Source organism: Sceloporus occidentalis, unplaced genomic scaffold (genome assembly GCF_023333645.1).
Source record: "Sceloporus occidentalis isolate IW3139 unplaced genomic scaffold, rSceOcc1.0.p SCAF_1, whole genome shotgun sequence".
In the NCBI taxonomy this organism is placed as follows: Eukaryota; Metazoa; Chordata; class Lepidosauria; order Squamata; family Phrynosomatidae; genus Sceloporus; species Sceloporus occidentalis.
Window position 1 is genome coordinate 161,197,752 of NW_028316981.1, and position 17,502 is coordinate 161,215,253.

The 17,502-nt window shown below is 40.5% G+C and overlaps 1 protein-coding gene across 4 annotated transcripts in view; it reads right to left on the reverse strand.

The window, feature by feature from the left end:
• ESYT1 (extended synaptotagmin 1) overlaps positions 1–17,502 on the reverse strand; it is a 93,573-nt gene that overhangs the window by 25,959 nt on the left and 50,112 nt on the right. For all 4 annotated transcript variants that reach the window (XM_089479656.1, XM_089479662.1, XM_089479670.1 and 1 more), the window contains exons 6-16: positions 15,899–15,988; positions 14,661–14,716; positions 13,896–14,019; positions 13,629–13,805; positions 13,338–13,420; positions 12,894–12,942; positions 11,548–11,637; positions 10,839–10,931; positions 7,026–7,097; positions 838–924; positions 592–741 (exon numbers count right to left, since the gene is read on the reverse strand). In XM_089479656.1, coding sequence (XP_089335782.1) covers positions 592–741; positions 838–924; positions 7,026–7,097; positions 10,839–10,931; positions 11,548–11,637; positions 12,894–12,942; positions 13,338–13,420; positions 13,629–13,805; positions 13,896–14,019; positions 14,661–14,716; positions 15,899–15,988 — 1,071 coding nt within the window. The remainder of the gene's footprint in view (positions 1–591; positions 742–837; positions 925–7,025; positions 7,098–10,838; positions 10,932–11,547; positions 11,638–12,893; positions 12,943–13,337; positions 13,421–13,628; positions 13,806–13,895; positions 14,020–14,660; positions 14,717–15,898; positions 15,989–17,502) is intronic.

Consider the following 17,502-nt stretch of genomic DNA (forward strand, 5'->3'; position numbering starts at 1 on the left):
GGAGAAGCAGGTAAGAATAAACAACAACAACAACAACCCATCATCAGTGGGTTTAACTTGCTAGCGAAGCAGGGAGCAGGGAAAGAAAGCCATCTGTTCTCTGTCCCCTCCCCTATTCAATAGCCCTTCAGATGTTACTGAACTGCAACTCTCATCATCACACTGGCAATGTGGAACATGGCTCATGGAAGTCATGTTCCAACAGCATCTGAAGGGCCATATGTCATTTGTCCCATTGCAGGATCATCAGGTACCTTCCACTTTCTTGAAAAAAAGGAGGGGCTTTGTTCTTGAAAATGCAACAGTTTTATTGCATTTAATATAAAAGAACAGTTATCACTCATTACAGGGAAGGTACAGAAAGGAGAAAGGGATAAAAAATAGGGTTCCTATCCCCTTAAAGGCTGTGTAGGAGGACTCTGAGCAGGTGTTGCTTGTTACCCAGTTGTATGACAAATAACACCTGCTCAATTTCTACAAAACTATTAAAGGTAGAAGAGGCCTTTCTAGTTTTCACACTGGTAACCTTATCACCATCTGCACTTCAAGTATTTAAGCATTGGGTTCCACCCTCTCTGAAGTTCTTTTTACCCTCAAAACAAGTTTCATGTAGATGCGGCTGCTGGGCCCAGAGTTCTCCAGCTGGAACCACTGGTCAAGTGTCAGATCGTCAGCATTCAAAAGACGGGACAGATGGATTGTGAGGGATCCCAGGGTGGTCTGGCGGTTGTCATCTTTGACCTGTGCAGAGGAGGGGTCATATAAAAAAAGAGTTGTTGCTACTGTCTAGGTGGCAGGAAGGTAGAAAGTAGATGTGGAAAGGGTGGCAAAGCTTACTTGTATATCAATATCCTCTGTGGTTGGGTCTTGCAAGAAAAAACGGAAGGCATCATCCCAGGTGGGAGAGACAGTGTTGTAGACAACCTGGCAGAGAAAGGGAGGGAAAATAATGGAGCAGCACCATCCTCTAAAGGCAAGGACAAAAATAACACCTGTGAATCATCTAAGTACATCAGACTGATTGAAGTTGCAGTAGTTCAAAGTAAGGATAGCAAATCTCGATTCCTCCAAGTTTCAACACATGTTGAGAACAACAAAGCAGTTCATCTGGTAGCTTTGAAACACTTAGGAATCCCCGGTACCCCAATTACAGACAACTGTGCAGCTTTTCTATGAAAATAGTGCAGCTTCTCCAGAAAACTGCAGTTTTCCGGAAGCTACTCAGCTCCTCCTGAGAACTGCGCAGTCTATCCTGAAAACTGCACATCTTTCAATATAGAAAAGACTGCTTTTAGGCAGATAAGTGTGTGTTTCTATGTAAAAAATCAGCAATGTTACACAACAAAAAAAAGTTGTACAATAAAAATGTTGCACAAAATTAGCAATATGGTACACCAAAACCACATCACTATTTGTTGTGCAATATGGTGTAGTGGTTTGAGCCTTGGGCTAGGACTCTGGAGTCCAGAGATGGAATCCTGGCTTGGCCATATAAACCCACTGGTTGACCTTGTCCAAATCACATTCTCTCAGCCTCAGAGGATGGCGAAGGAAACCCCCTCTGAAGAAATTTACCAAGAAAACCTCATGATAGGTTTGCCTTAGGGTTGCCATAAGTGGAAAATAACTTGAAGGCACACAACAACAAACAAATCAAAAATGGCAATGTCGCAAAACAAAAATGATGAACAAAAATGTAGCACAAAACCAGTTGCACAAACAGCAATATGGTTTTGTTGTGTAACATTGCTGATTTAATACATTTTTGCTGTGCAATATTTCTGGTTTTTATGTAGGAAACAGCAATGTTTCAAAACAAAAATGTTGCACAAAAATCAGAAATGTTCCACAACAAAACCAAATGTGTCTGCAGCTTCAGTCATCCACAGTTTCTTTTCCTGCTGCATAACATTTGGGTTGCACAACTTTCTTTCTTTTTTGTAATATACTTTTTATTCATTATTCCAACACATTAAGTAGTACATAATCAAACAAACAAACAATATCTCTACCCTAGGCCCCCCACCCCAAAACCGCCACCCTTTCACAAATCTAAATTCATACAGATCTGACCTCCTTCCTTCCTACGTCCACTCTATCAGTCTCTCTTAATCTTGTTAATTATCAATCAAATATTATATTAAACTAAATCTAGCTAATTGCCCCTGCTGCATATCACTAAACCCTGCTTATCATTATTACGTTTCTTATCTGCACACTTATAAAATATATCTGTAATAATGTAATCTATTAAACTGAATTAGTATAACAGTATTTTAATATTTCAACAGCAATACATTGCCCCACTGCTCCTTCATATATTCAAGAACAAGAGACCAATCTTTATCAAACATTTCTATTGAACTGTTCTTCAAAACTTGCGTCAATTTATCCACTTCTATTATATCAAACATTTTCAGCAACCAATCTTCCTTATTCGGAATAAATTTGCTTTCCCAATATTGTGCCAATAGAGTCCTTGCTATAGATGTCATATAAAACAATACTTTTCCATATTTCTTTTCCACATTGTCTCAAACATTCCCAGGAAGAAGCTTTCAGGTTTCATTTCTAACTTAATATGTAAGATATCACCAATCATTGTTTTTATTGTACTCCAATATTTTTTGATTTATCTGCAAGTCCACCAGCAATGAATAAATGTACCTGCTACCTCTCCGTATTTCCAACACTTATTGTTTGTAGTTTTATAATATTTGCTAATTTATCTGGGGTAAGGTACCACCTATTGTACCAGTATTCTTATATGGTTTGTGATGCTATTTACTTAATTCCTCTATTCCAGATTTTCTCACATTGTTCCATTTGAAGATTGTGTCCTACATAATTCGCCCATTTGACCATAGTATCTTTAACTATTTCATCCTCCATCTCCCATTCTAATAGTTTTTTATATACCTCCCCTATTATCTTTATATTATTATCACATTTTCCCCCAAATCTGCCTTTTTTTCTTCCATCCTAAACAATTTAAAATCCATAGCTGTTCTCTCACAAATCTGTCTGTATGCAAATCACCCCAAGTCAAATCCTAATTGTTGTAATTCCTCTTGGGGTTTAATTTTTAATTTTCCTAACTGTTCCCCCCCCCCCCCCCATAATTTCACTGTATTTAAACCATTTCTTCTCACGAAACATTTCTTTTGTGTACAAAGCTTCTTGCGGGGACAACCGCATAGGGAGTTTCTAGATAAATCTATTTTTATATTTCTTCCATACTTTTATGATGGGCTTCCTCACACAGTGATTATTAATTGCTTTATTAGCTTTTTCTTTATCTTAAGCTAAATAAGCATGTAGACCAAATTTTAATCGTTCTCCTTCTAATTCTAGAAGTCTTCTGTCTTCTAATCTTATCCATTCCCTAAGCCTGAGAAAACAACATGCGTCAGGATATAAATGTAATAACAATAAAATAATAAAAATTTTATTTATTTTTTCCCGCCTCTCTCCACGGATCGAGGCGGGATTACAGTCAATATCAAAATTCCACAAAACATCACAGTTACAATTATTTAAAATCAACATTTAAGATAAAATTATCTAAAAACATACAATTAACAATCACAATATAACATCCTGAGGTAGATTTCAAATTGAGAGTGATTTCCTTTATAGAGGGTCAGGAGGGTATGCTTGTTGGAAAGTAAATTAGGGACCCCCCAACCCCCCTCTTTCTTGTGCATCTTGGAGGATTTTAAGCCTGATTCTAGGTCTTCTACCCTGCCAAATATATTTAGTTAAATCTCTATGCCAAATCTTGAAAGGTTTATTAGAATCAATAATCGGGATCATCTGAAATAAACAATTTTGTGTGTGTAAGATAGACATTTTAATTGTGGCTATGTTCCCTAAAAGAGACAGATTAATCTTCCTTATATCTTTTTTATCTCTTTCCATAAACATTGGTTATTACTGTCAAATAATTCATTAGTTTTCTCAGTAATCCCTATACCCAAATATTTAACCTTCTTTTTAACTTCAATTCCTGCTCTTTCTTACAAATCATTTTCTTCATATTTTTGGCTGATATATTCTTATTTACAGCCTGTAAATTCACCAAAATTGTCCATTATTTTCATCAATATCTCATTATTATTTATTGGATTCTCTAAATTTATCACTACATCATCAGTGAATGCTCTAATTTTATAATTAAATTGTTTAATTTTGACTCTCTGTTACTTCTCTTTTTTCATCTTCTTGATCAGTATTTCAATTACTACTAGAAACAGCAAAGGGGACAATGGGCAACCCTGTCTAATTCCTCTATCAATTGATAATGGTTCTGTTACATCCCTATTAATATTAATTCTAGCTTTTTGGTTACCATAGATACACTCAACTTCTAAAATTTTTGACCCATATTCATTTTTTCCATAATTCCAAATAAAGTATGCCAATTAACCGAATCAAATGCTTTATCAATATCCACAAAAATTGAATTTATCGTTATGCCTCTCATAATATTCTCTAATATTTAATATGTATCTCAAATTGCCCTTCATCTGTCTCTTCGAGAGGAATCCTCTTTGCTCTTCATCAATTAGTGCTTCTAAGCCAGGGGTAGGCAACCTGCGGCCCGCGGGCCGGATGTGGCCCGGCAAGGCCTTGGGACCGGCCCCCGCCTGGTCTTGCCGCCGATTGCCGCCAGAGCCTTTGGCCTCTTGCGTGAGGGTGTGGGGCCTTTGGCCTATCAGGAGGAGGCGGGCAAGGGGGGGCAAGCGGCGGGCAAGGGGGGCAATTGTCTGTAGAAGCCTCCGAAACATGCATTTATATTAACATTTTTTTAAATCAGCAAATTTTTTGTGTGTCCTCCATTTTTTAAAAAGTGTCCTCCATTTGAAAATTTTGTCCTACATTTGTCCCGGTTTATTTAATTAATTTTTACAAAAATTATTTAATTATTTAATTTTTGGCTTCGGCCCCCCCCCAGTTGTCTGAGGGACAGCAATCCGGCCCCCGGCTCAAAAAGCTTGCCTACCCCTGTTCTAAGCATTTCTTTTAATCTCTTAGCCAATATTAGTGCAAAAATCTTAGAATATATATACTGAGTAACAATATGGGCCGATATCTACTTATGTAAAGTATTTTATAATATTGGTAGAAAATCTCCTTAATTTTTTCATGATGGGTATGCATTTCATTAAGGAAGGTAATGAAATGCATACCCATCATGAAAAAATTAAGGAGATTTTCTACCAATATTATAAAATACTTTACATAAGTAGATATTGGCCCATATTGTTACTCAATATATATATTCTAAGATTTTTGCACTAATATAGGCTAAGAGATTAAAAGAAATGCTTAGAAGCACTAATTGATGAAGAGCAAAGAGGGTTCCTCCCGAAGAGACAGATGAAGGGCAATTTGAGATACATATTAAATATTAGAGAATATTATGAGAGGCATAACGATAAATTCAATTTTTGTGGATATTGATAAAGCATTTGATTCGGTTAATTGGCATACTTTATTTGGAATTATGGAAAAAATGAATATGGGTCAAAATTTTTAGAAGTTGAGTGTATCTATGGTAACCAAAAAGCTAGAATTAATATTAATAGGGATGTAACAGAACCATTATCAATTGATAGAGGAATTAGACATAATTTTTATTATTTGTTTCCGTTCTTTTAATTTCTTCAGTTTATGTGATAGCCATTTACCCGGTTTATTAGAGTTCTCAAAATTAAACCGGTTAATTGCTTTCAGTTTCTTTCCCAACTTATTAACCATTTCCAATGAAATTTGTTTTTCCAAAATCTTTATCTCCTTCTTAATCTCCTTGTCTGAAGGATTTACATTCAGACAGTCTTCCTTATCTTTTAATAGTTCATTTAATAGAGTCAATTTTTGCTTCTTTCTTTTCCGTAAAAAAGCATCTTGTTGAAAAAAGAAGCCTCTAATAACCACCTTTCCTGTGTCTAATACAATGGCGATATTAGTACCTTTACCCAAATTTTATTTGAAAAAATTTACTAAAGCTATTTTTGTCTTATTAATCACCTCCAGATCTTTCAACAGTTCATCATTTAAACACCATTTATTCCACATATTCTTTCCTTTCCTATCATTTAAATACAGTATTTGAGGATTATGGTCCAAAAACAATCTTGGAAGAACCTCCATTTCTTTTATCTCTTTTGCAAGTGTTTTTCTTACTAAAATTAGGTCAATACTACCCTGAACACGCCCAATGTCATCTGATCTCGGAAGCTAAGCAGGGTCAGGCTTGGTTAGTACTTGGATGAGGTTGCACAACTTTCTAACTGGCAACGGCTGCAGCCATGACATGGAATGTTTCGCTACATTGTTTGTATAGGGCTATACCATGCAATTTAGTTTTGCATTTTCTGCATGTTCCCCAAGAACAGAGTGAAAAACAATGCAAGTGGGAGAAGGTTTTCTCCCCTCAGAAAGCTGTGCAGTTTTTTGTGTGCAGTAAAAGACTGTGAGTGTAGGTTTCAAATGCCAAGGTGAGCTGCTTTTCAAATTATTGTGCAGTTCTTAGAAACTGCAATTTGTGTTGTGCCAAAATCAAAAACAAAAAATAAACGAAATGTTTTTACAGTTTGTGGGAACTTTTGACATTTTATTGTTCTTCCTGCCTGGAGTGATTCGGTACTCCAAATTCAACCCCGGTCAGGAAGTTGACTTATTTCCATTCCATTCCTAGTTCAAAGGGAGAAAAGGGGGCACATGGGCTCTTGTCCATCATGACTCCAGTCCAATTTTGGCTGAGAACCCCTCTAGAACCCTAACTACCACCACCACCACCACCACCCATCCATCTTGCTTGTGATTTGGTTCTTCCTATGGCACAAACCACTTTATTGGATATATTATATTGAAACAAAGGAACTAGAAAGCTGTCATACATCCTCACCTTAAAAACCCTGCGCTGATTATGATTCTCCATCCACCAAAAATACTGATTATGTGTGAATGCCTGGTGAAGAGCCATGAACAGCCAAGAATGAATTACCCCAACCTCTTACCTTGCTCTCCCTGGTGACATCATGGATGGAGAGCTGAACCATAGGGTTGGGCTCTTTGCTTGATTTCTTCAGCTGAGGGGGAAAAAGTACTGCTTTATTAATTAATCACATTAATAACTTGCCTTTCTACCAATGAACTCAAGACATCACACTAGGCTACCCCCTTTTCCTCACTTTGTTGTCACAACACTCTGTGAGGTGAGTCAGGCTGAGAGAGAAAGGGAAAGACTGGCTCAAGACCGTGCAGGGAATTTCACAGCTGCATGGGGACTAGAGCCTGGGTTTCCAGGAGTCTCACTTTGATACTCTAACCTCTATACCCTATTGGCTGTCCTTGTGATAAATAAATAGGAATAACCATAAATAGAGAGCCAGTATGACGTAGTAGTTTGAGTTTTGGACTGACTCTGGAGACCAGGGTTTGATTCCCAGCTTGGCCATGAATTCCACTGGGTGACCTAGTTGGGCAAGACACATGCTCTCACCCTTAGGGAAAGACAATGGCAAAGCTGCTTTGAACAAATCTTGCCAAGAAAACCCTATTATAGGTTCGCCTTAGAGTTGACATTAAGTTGGAAAGGATGTGAAGGCACACAAAACACTATTATTATTATTATTATTATTATTATTATTATTATTATTGTTGTTGTTGTTGTTGTTGTTGTTGTTATTATTAACCTTTATTTATGAAGCGCTGTAAATTTACACAGCGCTGTACATACAATCTTTTTAGTTAGACGGTTCCCTGCCCTCGGGCTTACAATCTAAAAAGACATGACACAGAAAGAGAAGGGAGTGGTGGAGAGAAAGGGTAAGAGGTCCAGCAGTTCCTCTCTACCTCCAAGGCCTGGACCAAGGTAGATGGACTGGAGGGAGGGCTTGGCTTCATAATGGATGGTTAATCTTCTTCCAGGGAAAATACATACTCTCAAGTAGGATAATGCATATACAGTACATAGCAATACAGGAAATGGTTTGATAAACAGGCACCAAAAGAACATCAAATAGTAAGCGACAATTATGCAATGCCTGGGAAGGCTTCTCTGAACAGGATGGTTTTCAACTCCGTTTTGAAGCTGGTTAAAGAAGTGATGGCTCTTGCTTGTGGGGGAAGAAGGTTCCAGGAGTGAGGGGCAGCAAGTGAAAAGGGGCGAATCCAGGATGGGGCAGAGGAAATCCTGGGCTGAGATAGCAGACCTTGACTACCAGAACAGAGGGCCCTAGTGGGAAGGTGAGGAGAAAGAAGGTCTGATAAGTAAGGAGGGGCCAGTCCATGGAGGGCTTTAAACGTGGACAGCAGGAACTGAATATGGAAAGGGAGGGGGAGCCAGTGAAGGGATGCCAACACAGGAGAGATGTGGTCAGAGCGGTGGGTGGAAGTGATAATGCGTGCAGCTGAACGCTGAACAGAGATTAAAGGATGGAGGTGAGAAAGAGGAAGCCCAGCCAGGAGGACATTACAGTAATCAAGTCGTGAGACCACTAGGGCATGGACCAGGATCTTGGCAGTAGAGGCAGAGAGAAATGGTCGGATTTTGGCAATATTGTATAAAGAGAATCTACAAGCCTTGGCTGTGGTCTGGATCTGAGGGATATACGACAGAGAAGAATCAAAGATAAAACCAAGACTGCGGGCTTGCTGGACTGGTTGAATAGAAATGTTGTCCACAGAGACAGAAAAGGAGTGTTGAAGGGTAGACTTAGGAGGAAAGACAAGAAGCTCCGTCTTGAACATGTTGTGCTTCAAACACCGATGGCGCATCCACTGCGAGACAGCTGTGAGGCAAGCCGAAACTTGCTGTTCAAGCCTTGGAGAAAGGTCAGGGGCAGAAAGATACAACTGGGTGTCATCGGCATACAGATCGTAGGAAAAACCAAAAGAGCTAATGAGTTTTCCTAAGGACAGTGTGTAGAGAGAAAACAGAAGGGGACCCAGAACAGAGCCCTGAGGAACTCCAACAGATAAGGGAACAGGAGAAGAAATCTGACCACCTGCAACTACTGCAAAAGATCTGCCAGACAAGTAAGAATGAACAATGTGCATGAGCTGGGGGGGGAAGGAGTGCCATTTTCAGCACTTCCAGGCCTTGCACAGGCCACTGCTTTCTGCAACTGGAAGCAGTATTCTGTTCACTTTCATACTGGCTTTTTAAAATTTTATATTTATTTATATATTTATTCATTCTGTCTGTTGTTGTGTGGTAGGCTGGAGACCAAAACAGTGGGTAATCAGTGCAAATCTGCACCTTCTTGGAGACTTTTTTCAGCTCCAAATCCCATAATTTTTTGGATGATTAATTTTACGGTTGGAGAGCTCCAGGAGTCCCACTGGCTCTTCAGAGACCTCCACAAGGATTACTTGCAAACTACCTGTGGGCTGCACAAGTCTCACTAATATAGCTATATAAAGAATAAAATCCTTAGCAGGGTTAGCTCAAAACACACACACACACACACACACACACACACACACAGTGGGGGACTACTTCATCCTTTATGGAGCTAGGAAGTAAGAGGGACTCAGACAAATATCTAATTCTACCGCTGAATTGGTCAAGGGCTAAAAGGCCATAAACAACGACTGGATGAGCTCAGAATGAGGCAAAGTGCTCTCTTATCTTCACAGTGTTTAGAGTAAGAGTGGGAAAAGTGCAGCCCCCAATGCTGATTTTAGAGCCCTCAGGCCTCCTAAACTCCCAGCATAATGTGCTGAAGACATCTAGTTGCCAGAGGAAAAGAACAAAAATGGTGGCCCATCCCATTCCATGTTTAAAAGCCAATTTAATGACAGGACAGTGTCCTTCAGTCTACCACTTAAGGACAAGATGTGTGGCTCATAGCTTTTTCTTCTAACTCCCAGCTGCTTCCTCATTGTTGGGTTCCAGAGTCAAGTGTGAAATGACAGGGCCAGCCCTGATGTGTGAACACAGACTTTGTCAGTTTTTGGAAGAGAAAGCAGCTGAGGTGCCAGTTTTGGCTTTCTGAACCACCAGCTGTTACCTTTTTGATCCCCACAGTTGTTACTCTGTTTGAGTTATGTGGATGCTGATGGTGCTATATAAAGAATACAAGCCCCTGAGACATTATTTTTGTTTGTTTGGACAACAACAGAATGGAGAAATACATTCTTTATAGTCCTCTCACCATTGTGAGGAATAACCTCTCCCAAAGTCGAAACATATTCTAACTTTATTATCTCTTAAAGTGTCATATAGTTAATAGTTTAATGAATAAAATCATTCCACTTGTTGAAAGAAATATTTAACATCTTGCTTGTCATCTAATTTGGAAATATGTGATAATATGTTTTATGGCTTGGAAGAAAAAGCCTCAAAACAAATCTGGAATCCATCAATGTTGACATAATCTGCCATTTAAAAAATAAATAAATTAGTTAAAGGGATGTTTTAATCTCATTTTTACCTCAACAAATCTTTGAGATAGGGCAGAGTAATAAAGTTAAGCATATACCCAATACCTGATCTACTTTAACCAGAGCTGTCTACAAGAAGAGATCAACTTACTGCTAGAGACCTCAAGAAATCTGTTTTAAAATTTGATAAGACTGCCTCTTTATTTATGAGCAGTGTACATAAAAACTGAACATTCAATATAATAAAACAAAATCTAAAAAGAAACAGAAGAACTGAGAGCCCAAATATGGTAACCAGCATTAAATAGAAAGTCCTTATTATCAGAACTGCATTTCTATTATAGGAGATATAGGGCGAGAGAGAAGCACCTCCCCTCCCATGATGTTAATTCATAGGCAGGGTAATATGGTAAGGCAATAGTTTTCTTCTGAACACTTACCGGGAGTTCTTGTGCTCTGTCCAGATAGACAACCAATATGGCAGCTGACGGGGGCTCTGGCTTGGTGGAAAGAGTTTTGTTCCACTGAAGAACCTTCAAGGAACATGTAGTAAATAAAACCATCATTACTTCAGTGCCAACATTTCTTCCCAAGATATCAATCTATCACTCGGTAAGCTATCTCCCCAGATACATACAAAATAGTTGTGTCTTACAATTCACACTCAATGGGAACACCAGAGATCTCTGAACTACATCTTTTATTCCCACTTTTCTTTTCTTTGTCTGCTCATTTAAGCCCAGGCTATAATATCCCTACCACAAAGTCTTCTAAGCCAGCTTCCCAATGAAAATCCCAATTGCATCATAGGAACTAAACTATATACATCTTGCAGTCTGAATCTGCAATCCATCCCAAGTCAGTGTCCAGTCCTCACACTCTCAGAGGAAACTGCCCTCTGAAGAAACACCTTACAGAAAGCATTGTGGAGGGCACTAGACTAGCTCAGCAGCCTTTGTCATCTCCACTTTAAAAGGAACTCTCATAAACTGGTTGGAGGGACATCTGTCTTTGAACATGGAGGACTTCTGCCAATCAGAGTTGATACTGCACACTGTTTTCAGGTGAAGAGCAGTGATTCCTGTACAGCTCACTCCACAGAGAGAATCCTGAACTACAACAGCCTCTACTGCAAATGACAACACTCACCTGATCCAGCTTGGAGGCATCGGACATAAGTGTGTGCCATTCCATGCGCAAGTGCACACGAGCCCGGCCACCATCTTGCAACGGGAACCACTGTCAGGAAGCAGAAGGTGAAAGAGAATGAAGGACATACAGGTGGTCTGTCAATCTGAGCAGATATGTGCATATCTAGAATGTCCCGAACCCACAGAACTCTTCTCTTTCCCATCTGGGCCAAGCACAGTTTCATCACTATTCCCACCATTTTTAGACAAGATAGATTCTGTCCTTTGCTTTTGGGGTGCTTTTTTGTTTTCCTTTTATTTTTCAAATGTGCACACATGTTTATGCACTTAATTTAAATTCTACACATTGCTTAAACATCCTCTCACATGAGCACATATAGATTTTAAAGTGGAGCCCTGGTGACGCAGTGGTTAAATGCCTGTACTGCAGCCATTCACTCAAAACCACAAGGTTGCGAGTTCAAGACTAGCAAAAGGGCCCAAGCTCGACTCAGGCTTGCATCCTTCCGAGGTCGCTAAAATGAGTACAGTGGACCCTTGTTATACGCTGGGGTTTAGTTCCAAGATCCCCCGTGTATAACAAAATCCGTGTATGCTCAAGTCCCATTAAATATAATGACATAGCAAAATGGTGTCCCTAATGAAAAATGGAACATCAAGGTAAATTTATACTTTTTTGGAACATTTTCAAACCGTGTATGCTTGAATCCGTGTATAAAAAATCCGTGTATAAGAAGGGCCGACTGTACCCAGACTGTTGGGGGCAAATTAGCTTACTTGCTAATTAGCTTATTTTCTGTTCGCCGCAATGATCTTTGGAATAGCGGTATATAAATAAAAAAAACAAAAGTGTGTTTAAGGGGTGCTTTGCACACATCTGGAAACACACATTTTTCACATGTGTCCATTTTGGGAGGGAGACATCCACAGCTGTGAATTCTGGACTGCAAACTGCATCTGGTCTTAGGACAGTCCAAGAACTGCACACAAGGTGAAGCTGATTAAAAAATGGTTTGCTGGAGCCAATTCCCCACATGTTGAAAAATTAGAAAGCCATTCTAATTTTAAAAAATGAGGTTTCCCTCTAACCATGTTATCTGGCAATGTAAGATAGTAGCTTTTCGACCATTTTAAATGTGGCTCCCTCTGTCATTTATCCTCACGCCCAATCAAAGATCCCTTTGTCATCCCACTCCACCCAGCATTACTCTCAGACCCTTTACCACCACCTTTTAAAGATGACAAATTGTCATTCTTCGTTAGCCCACAGAAGTCACAGGTACTTGTTTTCATGGAAAATGAACTAATTGGTAGTGCCAGTCCTGTACACATCTCAGTACCCACCTCCTCTAGTACATGAGCTTGCATCACCTCCCCGAAGTCCAGCTTCATCCTGAGAAAAGAAAGGAAGTGGTGACATTTGTATATCCACCGTTCTGGAGACATTGGATGAACAAGACTGAGGTGCGACAGATTAAGTGACCCTCTTCTATACAATCCCCCCCCCAGATATCCCTTCACAGAAAACCCTGTGATATGTTCCCCTAAGTCAGAAATGACTTAAAGGTACACAACGACAAAGAGAATCCAACCATCAGAGCTGGGGATGAAGCTGTTGACCCTAGGACTGGGAGCTGAACTGCCCTTTACTCCATCATTAGCTCACTCCCTCACTCCCTCCCAGCATTAGGAAAAAAGCAGCAAAGCTCTGTCTTCCAGCTTCTGAGCTACTCACCCAACTAGGCCTCACTCCCTTGTTAAGAGCTGGAAACAGAACCAGCCTCTCACCTGCCCAAGAAGTCATCCTGATCGGGATCCTTGTCAAACAGCTCCACCTCCAGTTCCTGCCCCGGTACCTCGTGTACAATGAACTGTGGGGATAGTGAGGTGGGGGGTCAGAGCAGACACCGCCTACTGTGTAGGCCGGAGGGGCCCTCTTCAGATAGAGAAAGGAAAGGAATGACAATTGTGTGGCGTGAAGAGGTAAAGCTAAGCCAGAAGGGAAGGACAGGATGAAGGCTGAGCATCCCCCTAAAGATCTGTACTCAAAGGTTACCACTTTAGTTGGCAGCCAATTACCTCATACATCTCATTCCACTTGGGGTTGAGGTCTTCATCAATGACTTTGCTGGTGAAGACCTGGGTTCCCACACGCACAATGGCATATGGGTCTGACTTGCCCTCAATCATCCCCTTGATGTACTTATCCTTGGACTGTAGGTCCTTGGCCTCTATTAGATAAACGCGGACAATGCCCTGGAAGGGAGAAAATGCATGTTGCCTCAGGTATAGGGTTTAGACTTATGAAGCACCCTTGTCCCAGTCAAACAAAAAAGTCTGCCTTACCCTGGGAATTGGGGAGCGGAGCTCAGCTGCTTCACGGAGATCAGGAACCAGTGGTATGAGCAAGCGGTTGGGGAGGACCAAGAAAGAGGCAATGGAGTCCATGATCATGGTATCGGATAGTGAGCTGTGGAGAAAAGCCTACAACTTTAGCAGAAAATAACCTTCATTCTGTCACACTGCCAATCTCATCTGAAATCATGCCATCCCAGCACTTTCCACTGCAACCACACATCCTTCCAATCCCCCAGCATACCTTTCTACATCCTTGAGTCATAATACATCCTGGAATATTTCCTGAACAGGCCCCTGATCCTTCCAACTTATTTCTCTTCTTGTTTCCCTTTCAGCTTTTCTTTATAGAATTCTCTCAAAGAAAAACAAGAGACACATCTCAAAATTCACAGAAGACGGTCTGTTTAGGCTTCTGAGCTAATGAACTATTGTTTTGAGCATTTTGAGACATATCTCTTGTTTCTCTTGTGGATTTCATTGGATGTGCCCAGGTTTTTGCTTCTTTTCCAGAATTCTCCCACATCTGTCCCTCTGACTCAGCAACTCTATTAGCCCCAAGAAATAAAGACAGCTCAAACACTCAAATGGGGAGGGTGAATAGAAGACGCTTTATCTACTGCATATTCTTTCCTCGTACGCCACCCTTCTTATCAAAGCAGTACATCAATGGAGGAAACATGATAAGATCATGTTCCCCCTTGATCCTCTCTAAAGACCCCACAAAAGTTTAAAGCCAGCCCAAGAGAGGCATACCTCAGTCCAGGGATGTCCAAAAGATTGGTCATTCCAGTCCAGTTGATGTCTAGAGTCTGTGAAAAAAACCCAGTAAGGTTCCTGAGTTAGAAGCAGTCACAGAAACACTGGATAGGATTGGCAGTTGAGAGGGGTGGGGAAAGTGACCAGGGCTAAAGATACCATATAATTCTTGTCATCACATATTGTATCAGGCACTGGGGTCCTTTAGAAGTCAAACTGCATTCTCATATCAGCAGGGAACTTCATAAGAGATCAATGAACTCAATACAGTTAAGCCAGTAAGCAGCAAAGCAGTTAGAGCAGCAGTGCTCAAATTACAAGGGGGCCTGCTCCACATACCACTGGTACTACTCTCTTAATTACAGTGTGCCCTTGGATCCATGGATGCTTGTCCTATTATATACAATGTCATAGTAAAATTATATCTCTTATATAAAATGGCAAAATCTGGAAGGAGCCAGTAGGTCAAGCCTATGGATTTCATTAATGGACACAGCTTGAAAAAGTTACATTTCTGGACTACAGTTCAAGCCTCCCAACCAGTTTGGGGATTCTAAGGGCTGTAGTTCAAAACTACAACTTTTTCATACTCTTTCATACAGAACGGTACAATTCCCAAACTCTAGTCCTCCAGGTGTTTTCTACTCCAGCTCCCAGAGTCACATAGCACTGAGGCTGAGGCTTCTGGGAGCTGAATTTCAAAATACCCAGAGGACCAGAGTTTGGGAATCACTGTGCTAGAGTATCTTCCAGCACCATATAGGGCTGCCAGTGTGGAGGGCATTGTCTCCTTGCTTCCAGAAGTGAAAAGAAGAAGATGGTGTTTATTTTTGGTGGTGGTCTTCTTCATTTTTGATGACATGATTTGTTGTTAGGAGTGGAAACAATGGGGGGCAGTGAAGAGGGCCACACACACACACACACACAGAGTCTGTGGGATTCCATGTGGCCCACCTCTGCTTTAGAGACTGACAATCCTTCTGAAGTTTCTCTTTACTCATCAGTTTATACTGTAGTACTCCATATGATTTTGGGCGATTGCTGCCATCTTACATTTGATTTGGTTTTGGGCTTCACAGAATACTGACAGAGAGAAGAGCCATTGTAAGAGTAAACTTGAGATTCACAGGAAGGAAGAGGAAAGTGCTTAGGGTTCGTACATGTCACAGTGGTATCAACAGATGTATGATTTGACTGGCTAACTGTCCCAGAAGAGGATGTGGCAGAATACTTACCGGTCGTCGAATGAAGAACATGGTGAGCGCCCCCACAATTGGGACGTTACCAATAAGGGGCTCCAGGATGACCCGCAGCATGCCATGTAACTGAGACAGAAAGGAGCAGACTGAGATCCAGTTCACAGTCATTGTCATATTCAATTTTTTATTAATGCTTAAGCCAAAGGCTATTCTCATGATTAAAATGTAAAACCGATGACAGAAATTCAGAAGTATAAAATGCTCCATCAAATAACTAACATCCAAATTTTATACATTAAACATAATAAAATTCCAGACAATTAAATAAAACAACATTAAAAACAACTTCAAAGTTTAGATAAGATCATCCCCATGACAATCAACTGCAATGTCTGCTATTACCCTTGCCCGAATTTTGATTGCTGCTGAGGCAAACAGTGAAACCTTATAAGTTACCTTAGAATCAATATCAGACAGGAGAAAAAAAAATATTTTCTGAAGTGGTATTAGACTGTAAATTGGACAGAATAGATCCCATAAATTTAGTTATTGGATCAGTATATAGTGAGCAAAAAAGCAGATAATGAGGCAAATCCTCAATTTCTGGTGCTCCACAAATACATAAACGGGAATCCGTAGGTGTGTGTGAATATCTACCATCGACCATGGCTGAAGGCATTGTTTGAAAACGAAGAGCTGTAAAAGCCTACCTAAGCTTTGGGAATGCAAGCTTCCCTAGATCAGGGGTTGGCAACCTGCGGCCCACCGAGCCGTTGGGACTGGCCCCTGCTCGGTCCTGCTGCCAATTGCCACCGCCAAAGGCCCCATGGGGCCTTTGGCGGCAGGCAAGGGAGGGCAAAGGCCTCTCACGTAGGTGCAAGGGGCCATTGGCTTCTCGCGTAGGCACGTGGGGAGGAGAAGGATGAGGAGGGAGGAAGGAAGGAAGAGGAGGAGGAAGAAGAAGAAGAGGAGCAGGAGGAGGATGGTGATATTGATATGAGCCAGCTTCAGAGGCATGACCAATGTAAGTTGCTGTGATTTTTACAAACTCATGCGCAGTGAAGAAAAACCACAGTCCCTTGACCAAGTACACACTTCTGAGAAGAACAGTTGAACCCGAGGGCAAATCACTTCTTGTGAGACCACCTTGACATGTTCAATATGCATAGCCATGTGAACCTTTCTGTCATCTGTCTAGGAATAATGCCCAAATGTCCTCCATTTTGATCATGCCTAAGAAACATGCATTTATATTAACATTTTTAAAAATCATCAATTTTTTTGCATGTCCTCCATTTTTAAAAAATGTGTCCTATATTTGAAAATGTTGTCCTATATTATTTAATTATTTAATTATTTATTTTTTGGCTTCGGCCCCCGCCATTGTCTGGGGGACACCAACCCAGCCCCCGGCTCAAAAAGGTTGCCTACCCCTGCCCTAGATAAACAGCCATCTGATGGTCCAATTTATACAATCTAAACCATTTGGAAAATTTCAAATTGTTAATTGCCAGTCTATCCAGATCCACATCATGGTTAAAAATGTATTCACGAAGCTTCTCTCTTGAATTCCGGGTAGAAGGATTTTCAGTTAGAACAGGATATGATTCAAGCAACCTATGGTATCTTAAACTCCAGAC